Source organism: Tachypleus tridentatus, chromosome 10, assembly GCF_004210375.1.
Source record: "Tachypleus tridentatus isolate NWPU-2018 chromosome 10, ASM421037v1, whole genome shotgun sequence".
NCBI classification, from domain to species: Eukaryota; Metazoa; Arthropoda; class Merostomata; order Xiphosura; family Limulidae; genus Tachypleus; species Tachypleus tridentatus.
The window spans coordinates 135,704,379-135,725,255 of record NC_134834.1 but is presented as its reverse complement, the minus strand read 5'-3'; the positions used below and the strand labels follow the sequence as shown (position 1 = coordinate 135,725,255).

Below are 20,877 nucleotides of genomic sequence, written 5' to 3'. Positions count from 1 at the left end.
AATGTTAGTTACATACCTATAAAAAAACAAACTTCCTTTATATTGTTGCATTTTAATATTTTATTTTTCATGCAGGATAAGCTGTGTGATAACATAATTGAGTAGGCATACTTTTAGTTATAATAATATTTCTGTATTTCTGTTTCAGCACCATTTAAGAAACTTGTTTGCAAACTGTGGAACTCAGTTGTATTTATCTTAAGAAAAAATTGTAGTTTGTCTTAAACCAAGAAGACCTACAAAAATAGAATGATCAAACCAGTCCTGGCAATATGATCTGTTCATACTGATTGAAATCTGAAGACTTGTGATATTGTTCTTGACTTTCACACATTGTCTAGGAAGTAGATGACATTAGTCATGTTGCTGAAGGAAGCTTGTGCATCCATGGAAAACAATAGAACACGTAGTTAATTGTGAGGTTTTTAAAATGTTCAGGTAGCACTGGAATAGCATTACATGATAGGCAAAATTGTATGTGTAATATGAACTGGAATTTCAGAAATGAAGATATAGCTGGAAAGAGATTGCTGCATGTAGCAGGAAATTGATTTAGATCTGTTATTTACAAAGAATGTTAGAGAAAAATATGATCAGTAAGTATCTCCTATGGAAAAGAATTTAAAATTTGTCACAACAAATGTAAGACTTGCACCTAAGTTTTGTAATGTTTTATGTTTTAATGGGCCAGTAATAGTGTGTGTTGTGTTTTAGAAGTATCCAACAAAGGAATTTTCCAATATTTTAAGAGAAAAACTTACTATTTTGTAACTGATTATTTTTTGCCATAAATGAACTTTTTCACAATGTTTACTGATTAATAAGGTTAAATCATTGCTATAACTTAATACTGCAATATTACATAACATTAAGTGACAATATAAACAAGTGTTAAACAATCAAGTTTTGTATTCTTCACAGAACAGTGTTATTTCAGGTTTGTGTTCTATAAGAAAATACATTATGTATTAATTTTGCAGCCTAAAAATAAATTTGAAGGTTTTCTATAAAATAAATGTGCATTATAGAAAATTCACTGATGCAGTGCTCTTCTAAGAAAATTACTTTGATAATTTTACATCAATTTAATGTCAGTAGAGCAAAAAGATAGTAACATTGAGTTTTTTTTTAACTACCAGGTTCACAAAATAGTATGTTAAGTAAAAGAGAATCCACAAATGTGTTAAGAGTTCTTTTGTTTTACAAGTCAAAAACAAATTCCACTTTGATAAGACCTTGGTAAAAGACCAAATTGTCTGAAATTTAGTATGAATGCAGTTTAATGACAGCACCTTCTTTTAGTCCTATAAAATTGTGAACATGGACTTTTGTTTTTGTTTTGTATTTTTAATAAAAAACTAATGTTGGCACATAACAGAAAATTAATTTTAAGTTCATAATGCAAGTTAACAGTGGAATGAAATGTTTTTCACAGGAAAAATTTGTTACAGTGACCATCACCATTAGAATGTGTAATGGGGTTTTTGATACTTTTAAAAATCAATGAATTAAAAAGTGTAAAATGTTAATAAATATCTAAAGATAATCCAAAAGTAGCCAAGTGTTTAAAAAAAATCATCATAAAATAACCAAAGATGCTTGGAAAAAAAAGTCATCAAAATGATTATTACTTTGCTCTCCAGTTCCCAAATCTTATCTCCCCACTAAGAGTATGGGGCTCCTGTGTGCACCAGATGTTTACACAAGGTCACTGCTAATTCTTGCAACTAATCCAGCTGCCAGCTGATTAGTTACAGCATTGATTTTACAGAATTAAAAAAAGGATGCTATGACACTCAATTATTTCTTTCCCACAATTTCTGAAAATGGTAGCCACCTTATAGTTAAGATCATCCTAGAATTAAACCAGTACAATTAGACTTAAAAATGTAAAAAAGGGTCCCTTTAAAAGATAACTAAAAATATCAAAAATTTATTATAAAGTATTCATGCAGGTTAATATTAAATCTATTTTGACCTGCTATAAACAAGGGTAAGATCTTTATTTCATTCAGTACCTTAATATCTTTCTCAATTGACATTTTGTTAAATCAGTCAGGTAAAAACCATTTGGAATTCATTTCAGTTTCTAATCCATTACCACATCTACCATTCTATCAGTAAACTGAGTTTTAATTATTTTTATTTCAGTGGCAGGGAATTAATCTCCTAGGTTTAGTTCATTCAGTTTTACTTTTGGTACGGTGCAATATTTCAATAGCATTAGTTGTTTTCTTTTATTATTATTATTTTATTTATGAAAGAGAAAAAATTACTCCTTGCTAAAAAAATATTAATACCATTAGACAATATATATCTTTTATTGTCATTCAAACTTAATGCTATTTTGTTAACTTGAACAGAACATATTTCATGCTATTTACTTCTTATTAGAATCATAATTTTGTTTTGTTTTTTTATTAAATAAACAATCTTTGTAATCACAAAATGTAATTTTATTTTTAATGATACTTTTTAACACCTTTCTTGTACATTTTATCTTAAAATTTTAAGGCATACATTTTAGACCTAAGCTTTACGAATTCACTCATTATTTTCCCATTGTTCGTTTCTTTCATTTTATCCCAGACATTTTTGTTTACAAACAGGACCCCATAATGATTGTCTTTTAAGTAGTCTGAAGTATCAAATAAATGTTTTCTTATATATCTTTACAATACAGGCTATCTGTTTTTACCTTAAATATAAGAATCAGTCTCTTGGTATAATAATCTTAAGTCATCAACATACTTTAATGAATCTGTTCTGGAAGTATACATTCATGTTTTCAAAATATCTAGATTTCTCATACTAAAATAAATTTGTTTATTGAATATTGTTTTTCTTTTACTCATATGAATAGTTGATAGCATTTCTGTAAATATTACTATCCTCTTGAAGTTGGGTTTAGCTATTAATTTTTCAATTTTCTTTGCATCAAACAATTTTATGTGAACTTGTTTTTCATATTTTCCATTGCTTAACAAACATTTATGTGAATTTTTTTATTTTTAATATTTTCAGTTACTTTTCAAATTCAAAATTAGTTTTAAAAATGTAAAAATTCTTTTTTGATGTCAGTAATGGCTGTAGTTCTCGTTTGTTCAGGTTAGTGCATTTCCAAAGCCAGTCAGGTTATTTACACTCAAACACTATTAATTTTCTTCAGTTTCATTCCTCATGATAAATATTGTTTAAGATTTCTATAACATGTAATTTTTTTATCATATAAAGTTGTAAATAATTTTATTTCTTTAGTCACTGTATCATTCAGATACTCTTGCACAAGAGAATAGAAGTCGCATAGTTCATTTGGATAGTCCAAACTTAGTTGTAAAATGTAACCTATGTCAGAATCATCAGGTGCTTTTATTACACAAGTAACTCCACACTTGTATTACTCCATTTAAATCTCCCACAAGGTAATAATTGACTTGTTGTTCATTCATAAAAGTTATTAGAATGTAGATAAGCTAAGTAAACAAATTCTTTAGTACAATTAAAATCTTTTATGTATTTAGTTGCTTTGCTATATCTATTAGAACACTGGTATATGTATACATCTGTGAATACTTTTCTCAAGTATTAAGATCATATCATATAATAATTCAATAATTCTAATCCCACAATGGATCATGTGTGGTGTAGTACCAAGCAGGATCAAAGTTTTATGTTTTCAGACAAATGTACCTGATATTTTTTGAGAAGCTAATATAATAATATTATAACATCAGTCTTTACATAAAGATCAGAATTTTTGTTTAAGTTTTCCAAATCTTTTAAGCAGTTTTCATCCAATAATCATATTCATTTAGTATACTATAAATTGTTTCATTTCACTTACCAAACAAATACATATAATCATGGGGATAAGCTTTTCTTATTATGAGATGGAGCTTGTGTTCTCAGAAATATTGCATTGTAATTTTGAAGGTTTTTTTTACAGTTATGGCTTGAACTCAATCTATGAATCTTAATTTCATGTTATTGATGCATTTTATATTTTTCTTTGGTGTTTAGAATTAGATCTATTTCTTTATCTTCCCAACCTAATTCTTTGATAAATATATCACTTATGTTCATTCAGTGTTAGGAAAGGATTACTGTATGTAGTTCTTCTGTATTTCTCAGTTAAATGATTATGGTTGTGAACCTTATTTTCAAAACCTATTAATTTATCTCATTTGATTTTAATTACCTTATCACAAATGACAAATAATGTTATTTCTAAACTCATTTTTTGTACAAATTAAATTATTCAGTTTCTATTAAAATTTTCAGTAAAATATTAATGCATCCAGCCCACTAAGCCATCTCCTTTGTGTTTTTCCTCATTTATTTGTTGAATGTACTTCTAGTTTCTAAAGTATTTTGACGTGTGTATGACAAATTTCTCTTTTAAATTACTTCATTCTTCAGTAATTATTTGACATTTAAATAGACTTTGTTTTTAATTTTAAAGTTAACCAGCTGATTTGTTTTGATAGTTACTGACGTGACATTGGCTTTTGAATTAAATACTGTTGATAGATCAGTACTAATCACTCTTAACCAAGAAAGACTGAATAAATATTTTATATGTATCATATCTATATTAATATCAGAATAAATTTTATTAACTTTTCTGATACATAATTATTTTGTCCTCCATTATATATTAATCTTTTTCTTTAACTCATTTCAGGAGATTTGAGATGTAATAATAAAAACATCACATCTTTGATAGTGATTTTAATAAACAAATATCAAAAATAAACTAACTTGTAATCCCATCAATTTTTCTAATCTATTTTATTTTCTCTTGAGATTTGTGGAAGGTAAATAAATAGTAAGACTAGAAATAGATAAAAACAGTTTTTACCACAGGAAGAGTGAATAATTTATCTTTTTTTTTCTTTTATGCAATCATTGAGAAACAGATTTTTATTTCATGCATTTAAGCTATTGAAGTGTATTGTATTTTCCAATTTATTAGAGATTATTGCTTCTTTATTAATTTCTATCACTTTGCTAACTGAAAGATTGTAAACTTCTCTTGAAAATTTTAATATTAAGACTTCTAAATCATTTCCACATAAGTGTAAATGATTACAGTTTACTTAATCATAGATCAGGTTTAGCAAAAATGTTTTTCCATAACCAGATGGGCCAACAATTAAATGTTTACATGATGTCTGTGTAATAAAGGATTTTGATTAGACATCTTCAAACTCTTCTGGTACTGTGTAATCTTTAGTCTCTAACATTTATTTAAGTACAAGTTAGACTATGTTTCACTAAATGTTTAAAGTACTAAATAAATGATCAGTGAAGAAGACAGTAAATATACAAGTTCATTAAAATGACTATCAAAACTTAAAGAAATTAGAATGAAAGACAAGCTTTAGGTAAAGTAGGATGTGAAGAATCAACAGTTTCATAAACTAGTAGTTCAAGGAGAAAAAATAAAGGATTAAGCTATTCTATTTCTTAGAAGTTGAAAAACAAAAAGATATTTCAAAGAATTAAAACATGCTATTTGTAACATCACCACAATTCAAATTATACCCCAGTGCTAAGTCTAAAGGCTGATACCTATGTTTGGTACAGTTGGCTGTTATATAGCTTTATGCTTAATTAGAAATGGAGAACAACAAGAATTTATATTACCATTCAAACAAGTCTTTGATCAGTTGGAAAGGTAGAGCAAATACTAGAGCTTAAGAAAGTGAAACAAAAAGAATTTAAATATGTAAGTGAAGAAGCAGTGAGTCATTAAATTATATAAAAAGATATTTTTATAACTTCAGACTACTTTGTAATAAGTAGTGCAAAATTAATCAATGAATTAAAGAAACTAACTGATAAGATAATAGCAGGAAACAAAAGTTATAAAATGATTGTCATTAATTCATTAGATGCATAAATTAAATTAAGAAAAAATAAAAAAGTATTACACAATATTTTGGTTGTTTATTTTTAAAAAAACATTTGTAAGGATCAACAGGGTCACCATTGACAATGGCACTGATATCAGGAACAAAACATCTGAAATGGTGCTATCATCAAGAATCGTAACAACAGTATGACAGTAAAATGTAAGCTATACAGACTACACATTAGTGCATCAGTAACATATAAAAGAACATGAGTTGGAAAACTGTGACCAATGCATAGTCTAGTTAGGACAATTTCCTCTTTTTGATCCTCTTCTAAAGAAGACAGCCAAAGTTTTATCTGGAAAAGCTTTTCACATTGCTTACTCCAAGTTGACTGCTAACTGGTATGGAGCCGAGCCTTGAATACAGGATCATAGTCCATATATGGAACAGACACAGCAGACAGACTTAGCTGCAGTGTCGGTAAGCTCATTCTTGCAAATACCAACGTGGCCTGGTATCCAGAAGAACTGGATAGAAGTAGATGTTAAAGATAAATAGGCCAGTTAGTTTTAAATATCAGTGAGAACTAATATGAAGTGATTCCAGGGCTAGTAGAGAAGTGAGCGAGTCAGCATAAACAGTACAATTCAAATATGGCTTAGCTTCCATGTGATCCAGGGCAAGAGAAATAGCATACTGTTTGGAAGTGAACACAGAAACTGTAGGAGGGATTCTGTGCAAAACCACTGAACCACAACAAACCATGGCAGAATCCACAGAGTCATCTCATTTTGAACCATCCGTATAAGTGGGAATGGAAAGCTGGTTTGAAAGATGTTCAGCAAATTAAAGACAGTATCTTCAATCGGAAGTACTTGCTTTTTCCACATGACTTAAAGGTCACATTTGGGGATGGTGATAAGCCATGGTGGGATGGGCTAACCAGTGGATACAGTAATGTCATCCAACTGCACCTGGATACGAAGGCCAAAAGGTACAATGGCAGATTGTCTGTTCTGAAAAAGCATGTCGCACTGAGAAAGGAAAACACATCCCTAGGTGGGATGCTTTGGTAAGGAACAAAGTTTTAAAGCATACAATAAAGATGGTTGTAAATGGCAGAGGTGTAGAGGAGGTTCATAATACTCTGTGTACAAGCTCTGAACTGGGGAAGTGCAGAAGGTCCTGGTGCAGAGCCAAAGTTCTTGATGATGAATGGAGTCCAGCATCTTCAAGGCCGATGTCATGGCAGAGCCCCATAGTCTAGTTTCGATCAAATTAGAGCATGATATACTTTGGCATGGGATATCGATCCACTTTCCAAGAAAGGACAAAGAGGATGTTTAGTGCTCTCATACATTTGACTTATAGCTGCCCAATGTGTGAAATAAAGGTCAGTTTATGGTCTAAGATAAGCCCCAAGAACTTTGCCTCAGGAACCACAACTTCACCAACACAGAGTTCAGGATTAGGTTGAATACCCCATTGGAGGCAAAAGTGCATGCAAATGGTTTTAGAGAGAGAGAACTTAAAATAGTTTGCTGTAGTCCACTTCAGTAAACAACTTAGGGCAGTCTGTAGTTGCTGCTCAATAAATCTCATGTTCAATGACAGACATGAGATGTGGAAGTTGTCGACATAGAGTCCATTTGCAACAGTAATAGGGAGTTGTTCAGTAGTGGAATTAATCTTTATAATGAAAAATGTGATACTCAAACAGAGTCCTAAGGGACTCCATGTTCCTACAGAAAATAATGTAAAAGCATCGAACTCACACGAACTTGGAATTGCCTGCCCATTAAGAATGTTCAGTAAAAATGGGCAAATAGCCACATAACCCACACAAGTGAGGTTTTACAAAATGCCATACTTGCTTGTGGTATCATAAGCCTTCTCAAGGTCAAAGAATATTGACAAAAATGTAATTTGAGAAAGGTTTCTCTGATCGATGCTGCATGTCAAATCAGGTGGCCCATTGTGGACAGAACCTACACTGGGTGGGCAAGAGGAGGTTATTTGATTTGAGGAACCAAACAAGATTAACATTAAACATCCTTTCCAAGGTCTTACAGAGACAGCTCGTCAAAACAATTGGGCAGTAGTTTTAAGGAATCTTGGTATCCTTCCCAGGCTTAGCAAAAGGTAGGACAACAACCTGGTGCCATAGATCAGGTAAAAGGTTCTTCTGCCAGTTCCAGTTAGAAACAACCAGAAGAATAGCAAGAGAAACAGGAGATAGATGGCACAGCATCTTGTAGTGTATATCATCAAGTCCAACTGATGTACTGTCAGACCGATGAAGGGTCAGTTTCCACCAGTGCAAAGGGGCAATTACAGTCATGCAGACAATCAGCCTAAAGGAAAGAGGTGATCGCTCAGCCCAAGTCTTGATGGCTAAGAAAGTGAAGGATGAAGCAAAAATGCTAGATAACTAGCCAAAGCTTTCACTGAGAGTATCAGCAATGCTCCAGGCATCAGCTACTTCCTGGCTATCACAGAGCAAGATCAAAAGTAGGACAGAATTCTACTGCCCACTGACCTTTCAAATCTTGTCCCATATGATTTTGGAACTGGTGGTAGAAGAGATGCTGGTTGTAAATTTAATCCAAGATTCTTTCCGGCTATGATGTCTCACTTGCTGAACATATGCACAGGCCTGCTGGAAAGCAATGTGGTTTGAGAGGGTGGTATACCTCCAAAAGGTATCACAGGCCTGTTTTGGAGCCTTTTGTGCCATGTGGCAAGCAAGAGTCCACCATGAGTGAGGTTTTAGGATGGCAGGATCAGAATCTGCAAAAGCAGTGAAAAAGGGCCAGTTGGCTTTACCCAGCTTCTACCAGGGCACACAGGTTGGGTGGCATTGACCACAGCTGGTCTCTCTCAAAATGATAGTACAATTATCGCCTCATGGGTTATATACACTCTATGGAGCGACCCCCCTCCCATTAATAGCAGCACTACCCCAGAGGGGATTATGTTCATTAAAACCTCAGGAATAAAAAAAAAAAAGAGATGGCAACTGTTCAATGAGAGCATCAAGGTCTCTTCAGTAGACAGGTAGAGAGAACAAACAGGGATGGTACAACCTCCAAAAGTGTGTAAGTTTAGAAGTAAAGGAACCTGAATTAACTGATAAATACAAATATAACAAACAGGTTAAATGGAAGTAGATTCAATTGGAAAAGAACAACATCAGAAAAATAAAATTGAACATGAAGCATTAAACAAACAGAACATGTCTGAACTCAAACACTGCAAAATTGGAGGTGATAGTTTGGTAGAGGAGGAAGGAAATATATCAGAAGTTACATGTTTTCTATACTGAAAATGTATTTTTGACAGATAATTATCTTGTCTCACACTTTTCTCTGGTGCTGAGATCTGCCAAACCATGAAGTGATAGTTCAATACAGGAGTATAAAGGAAGTCACTTTCATCACTTGAGCACGCCATAATCCTATTGGTGAGGATGTGATACATGATAATTTGCATGAGAGATATGTTGGAACCTTGCAATTCCAATGGAGGGAGGGAGATTGTTTGTTTGTGTTTGAATTTCGTGCAAAGCTACACGAGGGCTATATGTGCTAAATATCCCTAATTTAGCAGTGTAAGACTAGAGGGAAGGCAGCTAGTTATTACCACCCACTGCTAACTCTTGGACTACTCTTTTACCAATGAATAGTGTGATTGACCATCAAATTACAATGACTCCACAGCTGAAAAGGCAAGCATGTTTGGTGTGGCAGAGGTTTGAACCTGTGATTATGAGTCGAGTGCTTTAACCATGTGGCTATACCCAGCCAAGTGGGATTGAAGGCTTGAAGCATGAGTGGAGAAAAAAAGTTTGAATATAGAGAATAAGACTGAATGCGAATAGCTAATCTTGTAACTCCTATAATTCTCAAAAAAAAAATGAGGGAAGGTGTTCTCAGTTTGGTATTATTACTTTATATGAATGTTAAGTTTTAGAAAAATCTCTAAAAGTAAAAAAAACATTTTACAATTCTATTCACATTTATTTATTCTATTTTTCATATGCAAAAACTTAATGTAACTAATGTTAATTAAAATAATATATTTAAGATGTGGAAAAAGTAACATTTTGTGTTGAATTATGAAGCCAGTAGACTCAAATAATTGTATGTTTAAAACTATTATCTCAATAATAAAATAATTCATTTTAAACTACAATTTCAGTATTTCTAAAATTATAATACTTTTTTTTCTTAACTTCTTTTATTAATAATTACATTCTAAACCCATCAACAAAATATCTGATCTGACAGTTGCATGTTACAATCTCATAGTAAATACTTGTTAGTTATTTGGAAATAATTGTATATGGCTATTACCATTAGTGATAAAGCTGATGTGTGATAAGTTTTTACAACTAGCCTAAATCAGGAATCCATACTATACAAACTTTGAATGCATAGTATTCTTGCTCATATACAAGTTTAATATCATGCTCTTTCAGTATATTAGTGTCAATCATCCAACACCAAAATATTGATTCTAGAAAATCAAGATTTTCTATTTCCTGCCATGTATTCCTTTTTTATCTCTTCTCGATCTTCTGGCCATGGCATTTCAGGTTTAATTCCTTTTCTTCTTCTGTCTGCTCGCACCTTTAACTTACAAATATTATAAAATTTATTACCATATTTTCAAAAAGTGGTAACTTATTTAGAAATGTTTCTATTAAGTTATTCTTTGCTTTATAAGTTCATTTGGGCTATGAAAAATGTTCAAACTTCTGATAGGGTTGTTAGTTTGTAGTCCTTTTCCCTAAAGATATTTTATCTTTTACATTATTAATATACTTTAGTTAACATAATCCTGTCACAAAGTAAGTTAACAGATGAAATATGTTCACTTGGATTTATGTATACCTAAATTACAGAAGTTCTGTTGGATAAATAAAAATGAATATTTAAACAACAATTTTATTAAACACTTTTTATACCATAAATGCAAGTATTTAAATGGAATTGTAACATATTCTACGTTGAAAAAACGTGAAAGATGTCAAATTCAAATCAACTTATACAACTTAACAACTAATAAACTATGTACTTACTACCATTCCTAGCTTATATCTTTTACTAAGTTTCTATCAGTCAAAATCTTAAATTAATCACCTACCAAAATTATTAAATGCTAAACTTATTCTTGTTTATAAAGATACTTAAAATACTTAGCAGGTATTCTAGTTTATAGTGGTATCTCAATCCTCTCCAAAAGTATGAAAGAAAGTAAAATACAATTACCCTCATAGAAAGAATTGTAAATTAAAAGTTCAAGTTTCTAGCTCCAACATTCTCCCCATTTTGGTCTATTTGAACTGGAACCATCCATGCTAATAGGTAACTTCCAATCCCCTTTGTTTACATATTTGTTTACTAGGTAAGTAAGTACAGACGTGACTTTGTTGTTTATTAAATACCTATCAAAATTTCTAGCTTATGTCTATTAAGTATCTACCAAAAGCTACAATGTGCATTCTTATTTACTGAATATTTACCAAAATCCTTAAGGAAATAAGTTTGTTTACATTCTTAGTTAAAGTGCCTAACTAAATACCATGCTTATTTTAATGTTAGTTCACTATCAATAAAAAACATTTCACTTGTATTGTTGCATGTTAAGCACTTACCCAAAAATCTCTGCAATTACGATAATTCTGGAAGAAATCTCCACACTTGTTACGATCATAGTTCATATCACTAAGACAGTTATATGACAATTGCTGCTCCTAGAAACAAAGGAGTGTAAAATAAATTGAACATTCAATTACATTATATTTGTTTACATCTTTCAAGTTGCAATAAATGTATTTGTAGATTAACACAATTTCTTAAATATACGAATGAAATTAAATTCACATGTTATAAATTAATACTAAATTTATTAATAAGTGACATTAGGTCAAATATTACAGGTTATTTCTTCATAACTCCTTGACTATACATAGAAGCTTTTAACAGTCAGTTGCAAACACACTTTTTTAACCTGAAGATGACCTAAGAAGATCAAAATGTTGTTCTTACTATTTTAATAAAACTTTTAATACCCATAACAACCATCTTTAGAATACAAAGTTTTAAACTGTTTATTGTTCTCCTTCATCAAGAGTGGTGATGGGCACTATAGCAAAGGCCTGAAAGGACTTGAGGCAAGAATTCCCAGTGTTTCATTTTATTCAATAACTCTTTTCCCACACTTACACAAGTAAATTAATTTTGCTTTTTTTACTTTATTCTTTGGCCTTTTATTTGTCACCTAAATGTCTTACGTTAAAATATGTTTAAACAGTAAATTATACAAAAGTTTGAAGTATCCGATAACAGTTACAGTTGCCATTGGTTGGTTGGTTATTTATCATTTATTGGCACAAAGCAACTGGACTATCTGCACCAAACAACTTGTAAAAAGGTAAAATCATTAAAATACATAAAAAGGAATCATATTAAAACAAAACATAATCCAATTTTCAAATTAAAATCTTAAATAAACCAATGGCCTTTAAAAATTTAAAAACACAACTGAAGCAGACAGTATCACCATTGCAAATGACATTGTCCAACATCAAAGAAGAACTCATGTTTAAAATGGTGCTGTCACCCTTCATCGCAACAATAACATGACAGTAAAATGTGGGCTATTGTGATCTGAGTGTCACACAGACCACTCATTCGTGCATCAGTACCAGATAAAAGAAAGAGGTGAGTTAAAAAAAATTGTGGACAACACATAGCATAGCCAGAACAACTTCCTCCTTCCAATCCTTATGAAAGCAAGACAGCCAGAGAGCAATAGAAGGTCAGATCTGGAAAAGCTTGTTATCACATTGCTCACTCCAATTCAACTGCCAACTGGTACAGAGGTGAGCCTTAAATGCAGGACCATAGTCCATATATGGGACAGGCATGACAGTGATAGTATCAGAGCAGACATACTTAGCTGTAATATCAGTGAGCTCATTTCTGCAAATACCAATGTGGCCTCGTATCCAAAAAAAAACTGGATAGAACTAAGTTATAGAGAGAAATTAGCCAGTCAGTTTTGAATATAAGGAGAACAGTGTGAGAACTAATGTGAAGCAATTCCAGGGCCAACAGAGAGCTAAGCGAGTCAGTATAAATAGTACAGTTTGTGTACTGCATAGCTTCTATGTGATCCAGGGCATGAGAAATGGCATACAGTTTGGCAGTAAACACAGAAACTGTAGAGGAGATTCTGTGTGCAACAACCTATGGCAGTGTCCACACACTCACCTGAGTTTGAACCATCCATATAAATGGAAATGGAAGAATGATTCAAAGGTGTTTGGCAAATAGAAGGTGACACTTCCAATCAGGAGTATTTGCCTTTTTCAGATGACTTGAAGAAAGTTCACCTTTGGAGATGGTAATTAGCCAGGGTAGAATGGGCTGATCAGTGGATACAACTGTTATCCAAGGACAGGCCCAATTCATCCAACTGCATCTGGATACAAAGACCAAAAAAAACAATGGCAGACTGTCTATTCTGAAAAAGCATGATCAAATGAGGAAGAAAAACATAACCCCAGGTGAGATGCTGTGGTAAGAATCAAAGTTTAGAAGTGTACAATAAAGACAGTTGCAAACAGCAAAGTTAAAGAGGAGGTTCATGAGACTTAGTGTACAACTTTGGATTAGAGAAGTGCAAAAGACCCTCATGGTGAACAGGATCCAACATCTTTGAGGCCAAGGTCCTTGCAGAGCCAAAGACCCATCGTCTAGTTTTGATCAAATAAGGGTATGATAGTTTTTTCCATAGAACATCGATTTGCTCCCCAAGAAGTGGAAGAGAGGACACAGAGGATATTCAGGGCCCTTGTACACTTAACATGTAGCTGCTTGATGTGTTGAATAAAGGTCAGCTTACAGTCAAAGATAAGCCCCATTGGCAGCAGAAGTGCATGCAAATGGTTTTGGAGCAAGAAAAGGTTTTAGAGAGAGAGAAATTAAAACTGTTTGCTGTGGTCCACTTCAGTAATCAATTGATGATAGTCTGTAGCTGCCGTTGAATAAACCTCATGCTCGATGACTAACAAAAATGTGGAAATCATTGACATAGAGTCCTTTTGCAACTGTAGGGGGAAATTGTTCACTGATGGCATTAATCTTTGTAATGAAAAGTGTAACACTCAAGACACAGCCCTGAGGGACTCCAAGTTCCTGTGTGACAGAAGAGGAAAGTGTCGAACCCACACAGACATGAAATCACTGGTTCATTAAAAAATGTTTAATAAAAATGGGTAAATGGCTATGCAATCCATAAAAGTGGAGGTCTTGCAAGATGCCATACCTCTACATTGTATCAAAAGCTTTCTCAATGTAAAAAAATACAGAAACAAGATGCTGTCACTTGAAAAACTTCCCTGATTGGCTTTTCAAATCAGGTGGTCCATGGCAGAGTGTTGTCATTGAAACTCATACTGAATGGATGAGAGGAGGTTGTTTGATTTGAGAAACCAAACAAAATGAGTATTAACCATCTTCTCTAAAATCTCAGAGAGACAGCTCATCAAAGCAGTTGGATGGTAGTTTGAAGGAATCTTGAGATCCTTTCCAAACTTAGGAAAATGCCAAGCATCAGGAAAAACATTCTCCTCTCAGAAGAATAGAGAGAAAGGCAGGAGAGAGATGGTGCAGCATCTTGTACTGAATATCATCAGGCCTAAGTGATGTACTGCCAGACAAACAAAGAGCAAGCTCGAGTTCCACCAGCATAAAGGGGTGATCACAGTCATAGAGACAATCAGCCCAAAAGGAAAGAAGTAATTTTTTTGAGCTTTCCTTTCCATGTTGGAGACAGGATTTCACCATGAATGAGGATACTGTAGGAAACATGTCAAGATTTAAAAATACACTGAGCAGCTGCCTAGACAATACAATCAGTTACTGATGCCATGCAGTCATCTATCAATGGCTTACAGATGATGTCAGGATCAAGTTCTGAGAGAGCAGTGAAAGAAGGCCAGTTGACCTGGTCCAACTTCCATCGAGGCACATGGATTAGATGGCATCGGCCCCTGCCAGTCTCTCTCAAAATGACAGGAAAATGATCACTGCTCCATGGGTTACTATCAACCCTCCAAGAAAAGTAAGGGGAACAGACAGAAAGATCAATAGCAGTAAAAGACTGACTAGGTGCATGAAAATAAGTATCAGAACCAGTACTGAATAGAGATAGGTTGTGATCCAAGAGCATATGCTCTACAGAACAACCCCTCCCAGCAATATCAGCACCACCCCAAAGAGAATTATGTTCATTAAAATTCCCTGAGGTTACAAATGGAAATGGTAACTGCTCAATGAGGACATCAAGTACTGATTGATCATAGGTCTCTTAAGGAACCAGGTAGCGAGAACAAATAGTGATGGTATGACCCTCTGGAAGAATTCAAAGTTGCATGGAGAGTAACCTTGGTGGTTATATCCCCAATGCCTTAGATTTCAAGAGGAATTTATGTTGTGGTGAAGATGCTTCCACCAAAATGTCTCCACAGCACAACTTTTTGACTGACTGAGGGGAGCCAGCAAGCCACTCTGATCCCTTTTGTATATCTGCCCTAGGGATTTCTCACATAAGGAATGGATACTTAGAAATCAAAGTACCGAATCAGACTGTGATGTTGACCGTACAGCAGAGTTGTTCATGTGCAGGCATTTTCCTATAATCTGTTTTTATCAATTTGTTTTCATTTTTATTTATTTTTTCATTAATGGAGGTATCCATTATAAAGATGCTACATTTCAGTGCCCACTGACCCTACACCCACCATGGAGCCCTATGATGGAATGCACGACAATGCCAAACAAGGACACTGCAGCAACACCAGGGCTTCATGAGCACTTTATCCAAATGCCAGTATCAGACACAATATCACAATACCTGTTGAGAACATCCAACACTGGTACTCAGTTGATCTTAGCCCAAGTGGACTAGCCCAAGGCCTCCCATCTACAGAAATTCAAGGCCAAAGTGGTATGTTGGAGTTGGACCCCTCAACCACCAGGACCCTCTCCTCCCCTTCACTAGTCCCAACTCATGGCAAACAGTTTACCTTCTCTAGGAGGTCCCCTCACCATGTACAGGAATCCACTTCGAGGAGTAGTTGCCATTGAAACTCCTATTGCATGCCTTCTCAAAAGTAAAGGGCAACAAGTACTGGCCATTCATTGGTAACTTGATCAAGTTATTTCCTCAGTTATTGGAAGATCTTATAATACAATTACATTTATCTTCTCACTTGTCTCACTTATTCCTCTGCCACTCTAATTAAAATATGCAATGACTGTCTCCAAGATATTAACTTATCCCAATCTTCCCTTTAATGTACCTTTTACACACAAACAGTTACAAGCTTTATAATACATTTTTACTTCAAGTGGGTTTCTCACCACCATGAATTACTTCACCATGGTGACTATACAAAAAGTTTAAGTCTATAATGTTTCTTTGTGTACTGTGTTATCTGTTTAAACTCCATTATGCTCTAGTTTACCAACATTACACCATTGTTAGCTGTACCTGCTCTTGCAATCCTAAATACATGCACCCAGCAACAGTCAGTTGCAAACTCTCTTTGTTAAACTGAAGATGTCCTAAGAAGGTCGAAACAGTGTTCTGTACTTTATTTTAATAAAAGTTTTAATTCCCATAACAGCCATCTTTAGAATACATTTTTACTTAAAGTGGGTTTCTCATCATCAAGAATATAAGACTTTATTTTTTAATTATTATTTCATTTTCAAGTCTAATTTCAACTTTATAACTGAAAATAAAATAATACCTATTCTTGAACTATTACAGTTGGAACAATCAACTTACTCAAATCACTTTTTTATACACTCCTGATAAACGTTTTTTACAATGTTAGCCTTCAACATGCATCAAATTTAAAACCAGTATATGAATTTTTAATATCTACTTGTTATAGTGAGTTTTCATGTAGCAAACCACCAAATCCATTTAATATATTAACTAATACAACCGACAGTATTCATTAGAGCGATACATAAACAATGTAACATATTGCACCTGTCTAACAATTACAAAATGAAAACTAATTTCACATACTGTATCATCAGCTAAACCATTTTAAAAGTTAATAATCATACTAGAAATAATTTTACTGATGACTGTTAAGTCAGCATCTGATTGTCAAATGTCTCAATATGTTAGCTAATATTCAAATTTATCTAACTAACTTTCCATCCACAATCTCACAGATGGCATTTTGTGGACCATATTTTAACTGAACTCACCATAATTCCAGATCTAGGTAGTACTATAGAAGTTTTCTGTAACAGTGACATTTGCATCTCTGATGAGTGCATCTACTTTATAAATTTATTGATAAAAAAGACTGCCCTTAGAAACTGGGAATGTATGTCGATCCTACCACAAATAGAAAAGTTCCTAACAATTTCAGTGATCTAAATTAAGTCATATAAGATTATTTTATGGCTTCAGAGAAAACTTTGCACCTCTCTTTGATTCACTTTCATTTTAAAATAAAACCATTATGTATTAGATTTGTTGCTACACACTGCAACAAGTACACAATATTTCTGCAGCCTTGACTGGGTTTTCTTGGTTTATATCACTTTCTATAATGTTCACAATTTCATAGTAAACTTCATTTACTACCAACAAACCTCTATAAGCAATTTATGTGAGCCCTTAATTATTCTAATTGTTAAATTTAGAGCTAAGTTTAAATATTTGAATCTTCCATTAGACTAGGAGTCATTTGAACAGTAAATCCAAAAATCCAAATATTTCCTATAATAAAAAAGGAAACTCAATATAATACACTAACAGAAACTTTACCAAAGTTGTGTACAACACAATGATAACCTTTAAATTTTAGTAATGAACTCAGCAATTCTGTAAATGGATCCTTTGATCCTTTTTGCCCTTTTTAGTACGAACTTATAACTATATACACGTTTTCATTTCTTGGTAATAGTTCTGATTACTGTATTTATAACTGTCTTTGTAAGTAACAAACCAATTCATTTTCTTAACAGTTACATTTTTTCAGTTATATTGTTTAAAATCATTGTTCAATCATGATTACCATTGTGAAGATTATTTTCACTGCCAACTTCCTCTGTGTATTTAGGACTAACTAGAACCTTAGAAGCTGTTTGAACCTCATAAGTTATTATTAGTCAGGACACTTAACTAATGATTTAGTACAACCTAATCACTATTAGGTTTAATTTTCTGTTGTACTGATTAATAACATCAGGGTATCTCAAGGAAGTTTGTTACAGAGAATTGTCTTTACTGATCATCTCAATATACATTACAATATTTTTTTGTTCCACTCTATATAATTAGTTTTAGTTTGACCAAAGGTCTTGATCATTAACATAAAATTATACATTTTCATATCCAGTCTCCTACAGAGACAAAAAATAAAGTGACTGAAGGCCACTTACTACTAGCCATAAGGGATCATGTTTTGCTCTAACTAATAGTAATGTTGATAATAATTCATCTTAAAATCCAGTACTTCATATTTATATGCTAATAAGAAAACCTTTATGACCAATGTTTCTTATATCAATCAGTCATGCTGACACTAGACAAAGACTGAAACATGCAGATCTTGGGACTAATAACCTACACAAGCATACCACACTAACAACTTAAACAAGCATTCCACACTTTTGTTCAAGAAGAAAAACTTTTTTTCTCAATGTAGCATAGCACAAAATGTAATTTTAATCTTTTGAATTATTTAATTCATCTTGATAACATGTTTTAATAAATATCATTTCTAAAATAAAAATTTTAAATAGTTTTTTTTTATATTGAAATAAACTTATACTTGGTTAAAGATAGCAGTAGAACAAATAGTATTTTAGGTTGTATTTACAAAAATATTAAATGAAAGTCTAAAAAATGTTACAATTTCATTGTTATAGATCATTGGTTAGGGCACATCTGGAATACTGTATTCAGTCTTAGGCTCTTTACCTTAAAAAGGACACTGAATTGTTAGAAAGGGTTCAAAGAAAGGTTGATAGAGTAGTACCTGGAAAGCAGGGTCTGTCATATGTTGAATAAGTAAGATATTTGAAATTGTTTCCTCTTTTAAAAAGAAGAGTTAAAGGGGATCTGACTGAAGTGTTTAAGATTGTGAAGGAAATTAAGTGTTGATGCACCATTTTTTTTCATATTTAACAGCAAGAAGAGTAGAACTAGGGGACAAATATTTGTGTCAAATACATTTTGGCAGGGTAAGAGTCATCTTCAGCTAATACAGTTTTATTTTTCTAACAGGGTAATTGGATTCTAGAATGAGTGTCCTGCAGATGTTATGGAGGCAGTAAACTTGAGAGAATTTATGAGAAAGCTTGATAATTACTTTTTTTTGTTTAATACATGTAGTTTTGAGAATGAGACACTTAGATGGATCAGTTGGTCGACTGTTGTTGTCCCTAAACATTATGTTATATTAAATATGTGGCAACAGGCAGAACAAGGCTTGATATTTAAAATAGCATTTTTTGGAAAAACAAATTTCTAAAATAAAAACTAGTTTTGTCTGGTAGAATATATAGTTAGAAAGATTTACAAGCAAGTTAAGTGTACAGAAATAAAATAAAGGGAATGGAGGATTTCCTTTCTCCATAGACACACAAGTAAAGGATGTAATGCTCTACAAGTACTCTCATAATATTAATGCTTCATACTTCATGTTTAGTGTAAAGTAGATGGCTACAAAAATGGTGTATACTCTAATCATACAGCTCTAAGACAGATCTAGTTAGATGGGACTAAGACTGAATCTTTTGCATCAGGAGCAAAGAAAGTCAGGAAATAAAATTTCTCTCTTTTGGTTTTGGTATAACATGTCAGCAATAAAAATTCAGAGCTCGTAGCTGTAGTAAAATATCACAAGGTTTTTTCCTTCCATACCATTGCAGTATCCAAGTAATAGATCTCTGTATCACAATGTTCTTTGTTTTGTCATTCATAAGTTAAACTTTCTTCTCTTCATACTGTGATAATTAAATCTTTCAGAATACACTATTTAGTTTCATCAGAAGAAAACGCATTTGGGGAAGTAGATATCGACTATCTGTGCTATGCTAACAGGTATCAAAACCAAGTTTTTACCATACAAATTCACACTTATTATTAAAACCACTAGTAGCCGCTAAGTTTAATAAACAGTAGCATAAGTTGTAAGGTAATCCATATTCTTATTCAATAGTATTTAAGAGAAATAAAACCTACCACACATATCAAGTTATTAACGCAAACAATTCAAAACATTATAAATGATTGAGTCTACCCCACCAAAAACTCTTTAGAAGAGAATATCTGCTTCAAAACAAACCCCTCCAGATAAGTGTCACATCCAAAACCAAAAGTTTTGCTGCGTAATTCACTAGCTGTTTTAATAATTACTATTTTAAATAATAATTAGTAAATGCTTTAAGAGTTCTAATATCCTATAGACTACCACTACTTCTAATAATAATATTTAGTTCTAACACTGTAACTAATTATTAAATAATAATTAGCAAATGCTTTAAGTAGTAGTACTAAAACTTTTAATATTTTCACTAAATGTTATTTATAACATAGTAATTAGTAATACCAAGCCAACTAGTTAAACTTACCTTCAAGCATGGATTATTGTATTCACTTGAAAGATGGGAGCCCATTCTTATTATTTCTTGTCTTTCTTTTTCGCTTTTCGAACGAGGTAAATCAGCCGTATTGGAAGAAAACATATTTATAATTTATATAATAATATTTACGACAACACAATATTTCGAATACCCAACGTCTCTCGCCCTTAATCGACCTATCGTTACGAGACGATAAAAAGTTCAACATGTGTAAATATTTAGTGTAAGTATTTAAACATAACACCATCACAACTCACACTACAGTATATGTGATTTTAATGTATTAGTGAAAGCTATTCGTCAGCAGCAAGTTACAATCA

The 20,877-nt window shown here is 32.6% G+C and overlaps 2 protein-coding genes across 4 annotated transcripts in view; one reads left to right on the top strand and one right to left on the bottom strand.

Moving 5' to 3' along the window:
* LOC143230395 (ethanolaminephosphotransferase 1-like) overlaps positions 1-5,208 on the top strand; it is a 68,771-nt gene extending 63,563 nt beyond the window's left edge. For both annotated transcript variants that reach the window (XM_076463896.1, XM_076463897.1), the window contains one exon: positions 149-5,208. The gene's annotated coding sequence lies outside the window, so the exon portion shown is untranslated. The remainder of the gene's footprint in view (positions 1-148) is intronic.
* LOC143230397 (coiled-coil-helix-coiled-coil-helix domain-containing protein 7) lies at positions 4,595-20,807 on the bottom strand. Of its 2 annotated transcripts, none has more exons than XM_076463899.1 (3): positions 20,546-20,807; positions 11,521-11,619; positions 4,595-10,492 (listed from the first exon to the last, which is right to left on the bottom strand). In XM_076463899.1, exons 1-3 carry the CDS (start codon positions 20,657-20,659, stop codon positions 10,388-10,390), a joined length of 318 nt encoding a protein of 105 aa, XP_076320014.1. In that variant the 5' UTR covers positions 20,660-20,807; the 3' UTR covers positions 4,595-10,387. The 2 variants fall into 2 exon arrangements, with proteins under 2 accessions (XP_076320014.1, XP_076320013.1); XM_076463898.1 differs by having other exon boundaries at positions 4,595-10,498; positions 20,546-20,780.
* Positions 20,808-20,877: the final 70 nt, after the last annotated feature.

What these genes read in the sequence shown, in the direction of transcription:
- LOC143230397 (XM_076463898.1), bottom strand. Translation starts at nt 20,659, where the DNA reads ATGTTTTCTTCCAATACGGCTGATTTACCTCGTTCGAAAAGCGAAAAA. An exon ending in ACAATAATCCATGCTTGAAG is followed by an intron (nt 11,620 to 20,545) that starts GTAAGTTTAACT and finishes CTTTGTTTCTAG; the next exon opens with GAGCAGCAATTGTCATATAA. An exon ending in GTAATTGCAGAGATTTTTGG is followed by an intron (nt 10,499 to 11,520) that starts GTAAGTGCTTAA and finishes AATATTTGTAAG; the next exon opens with TTAAAGGTGCGAGCAGACAG.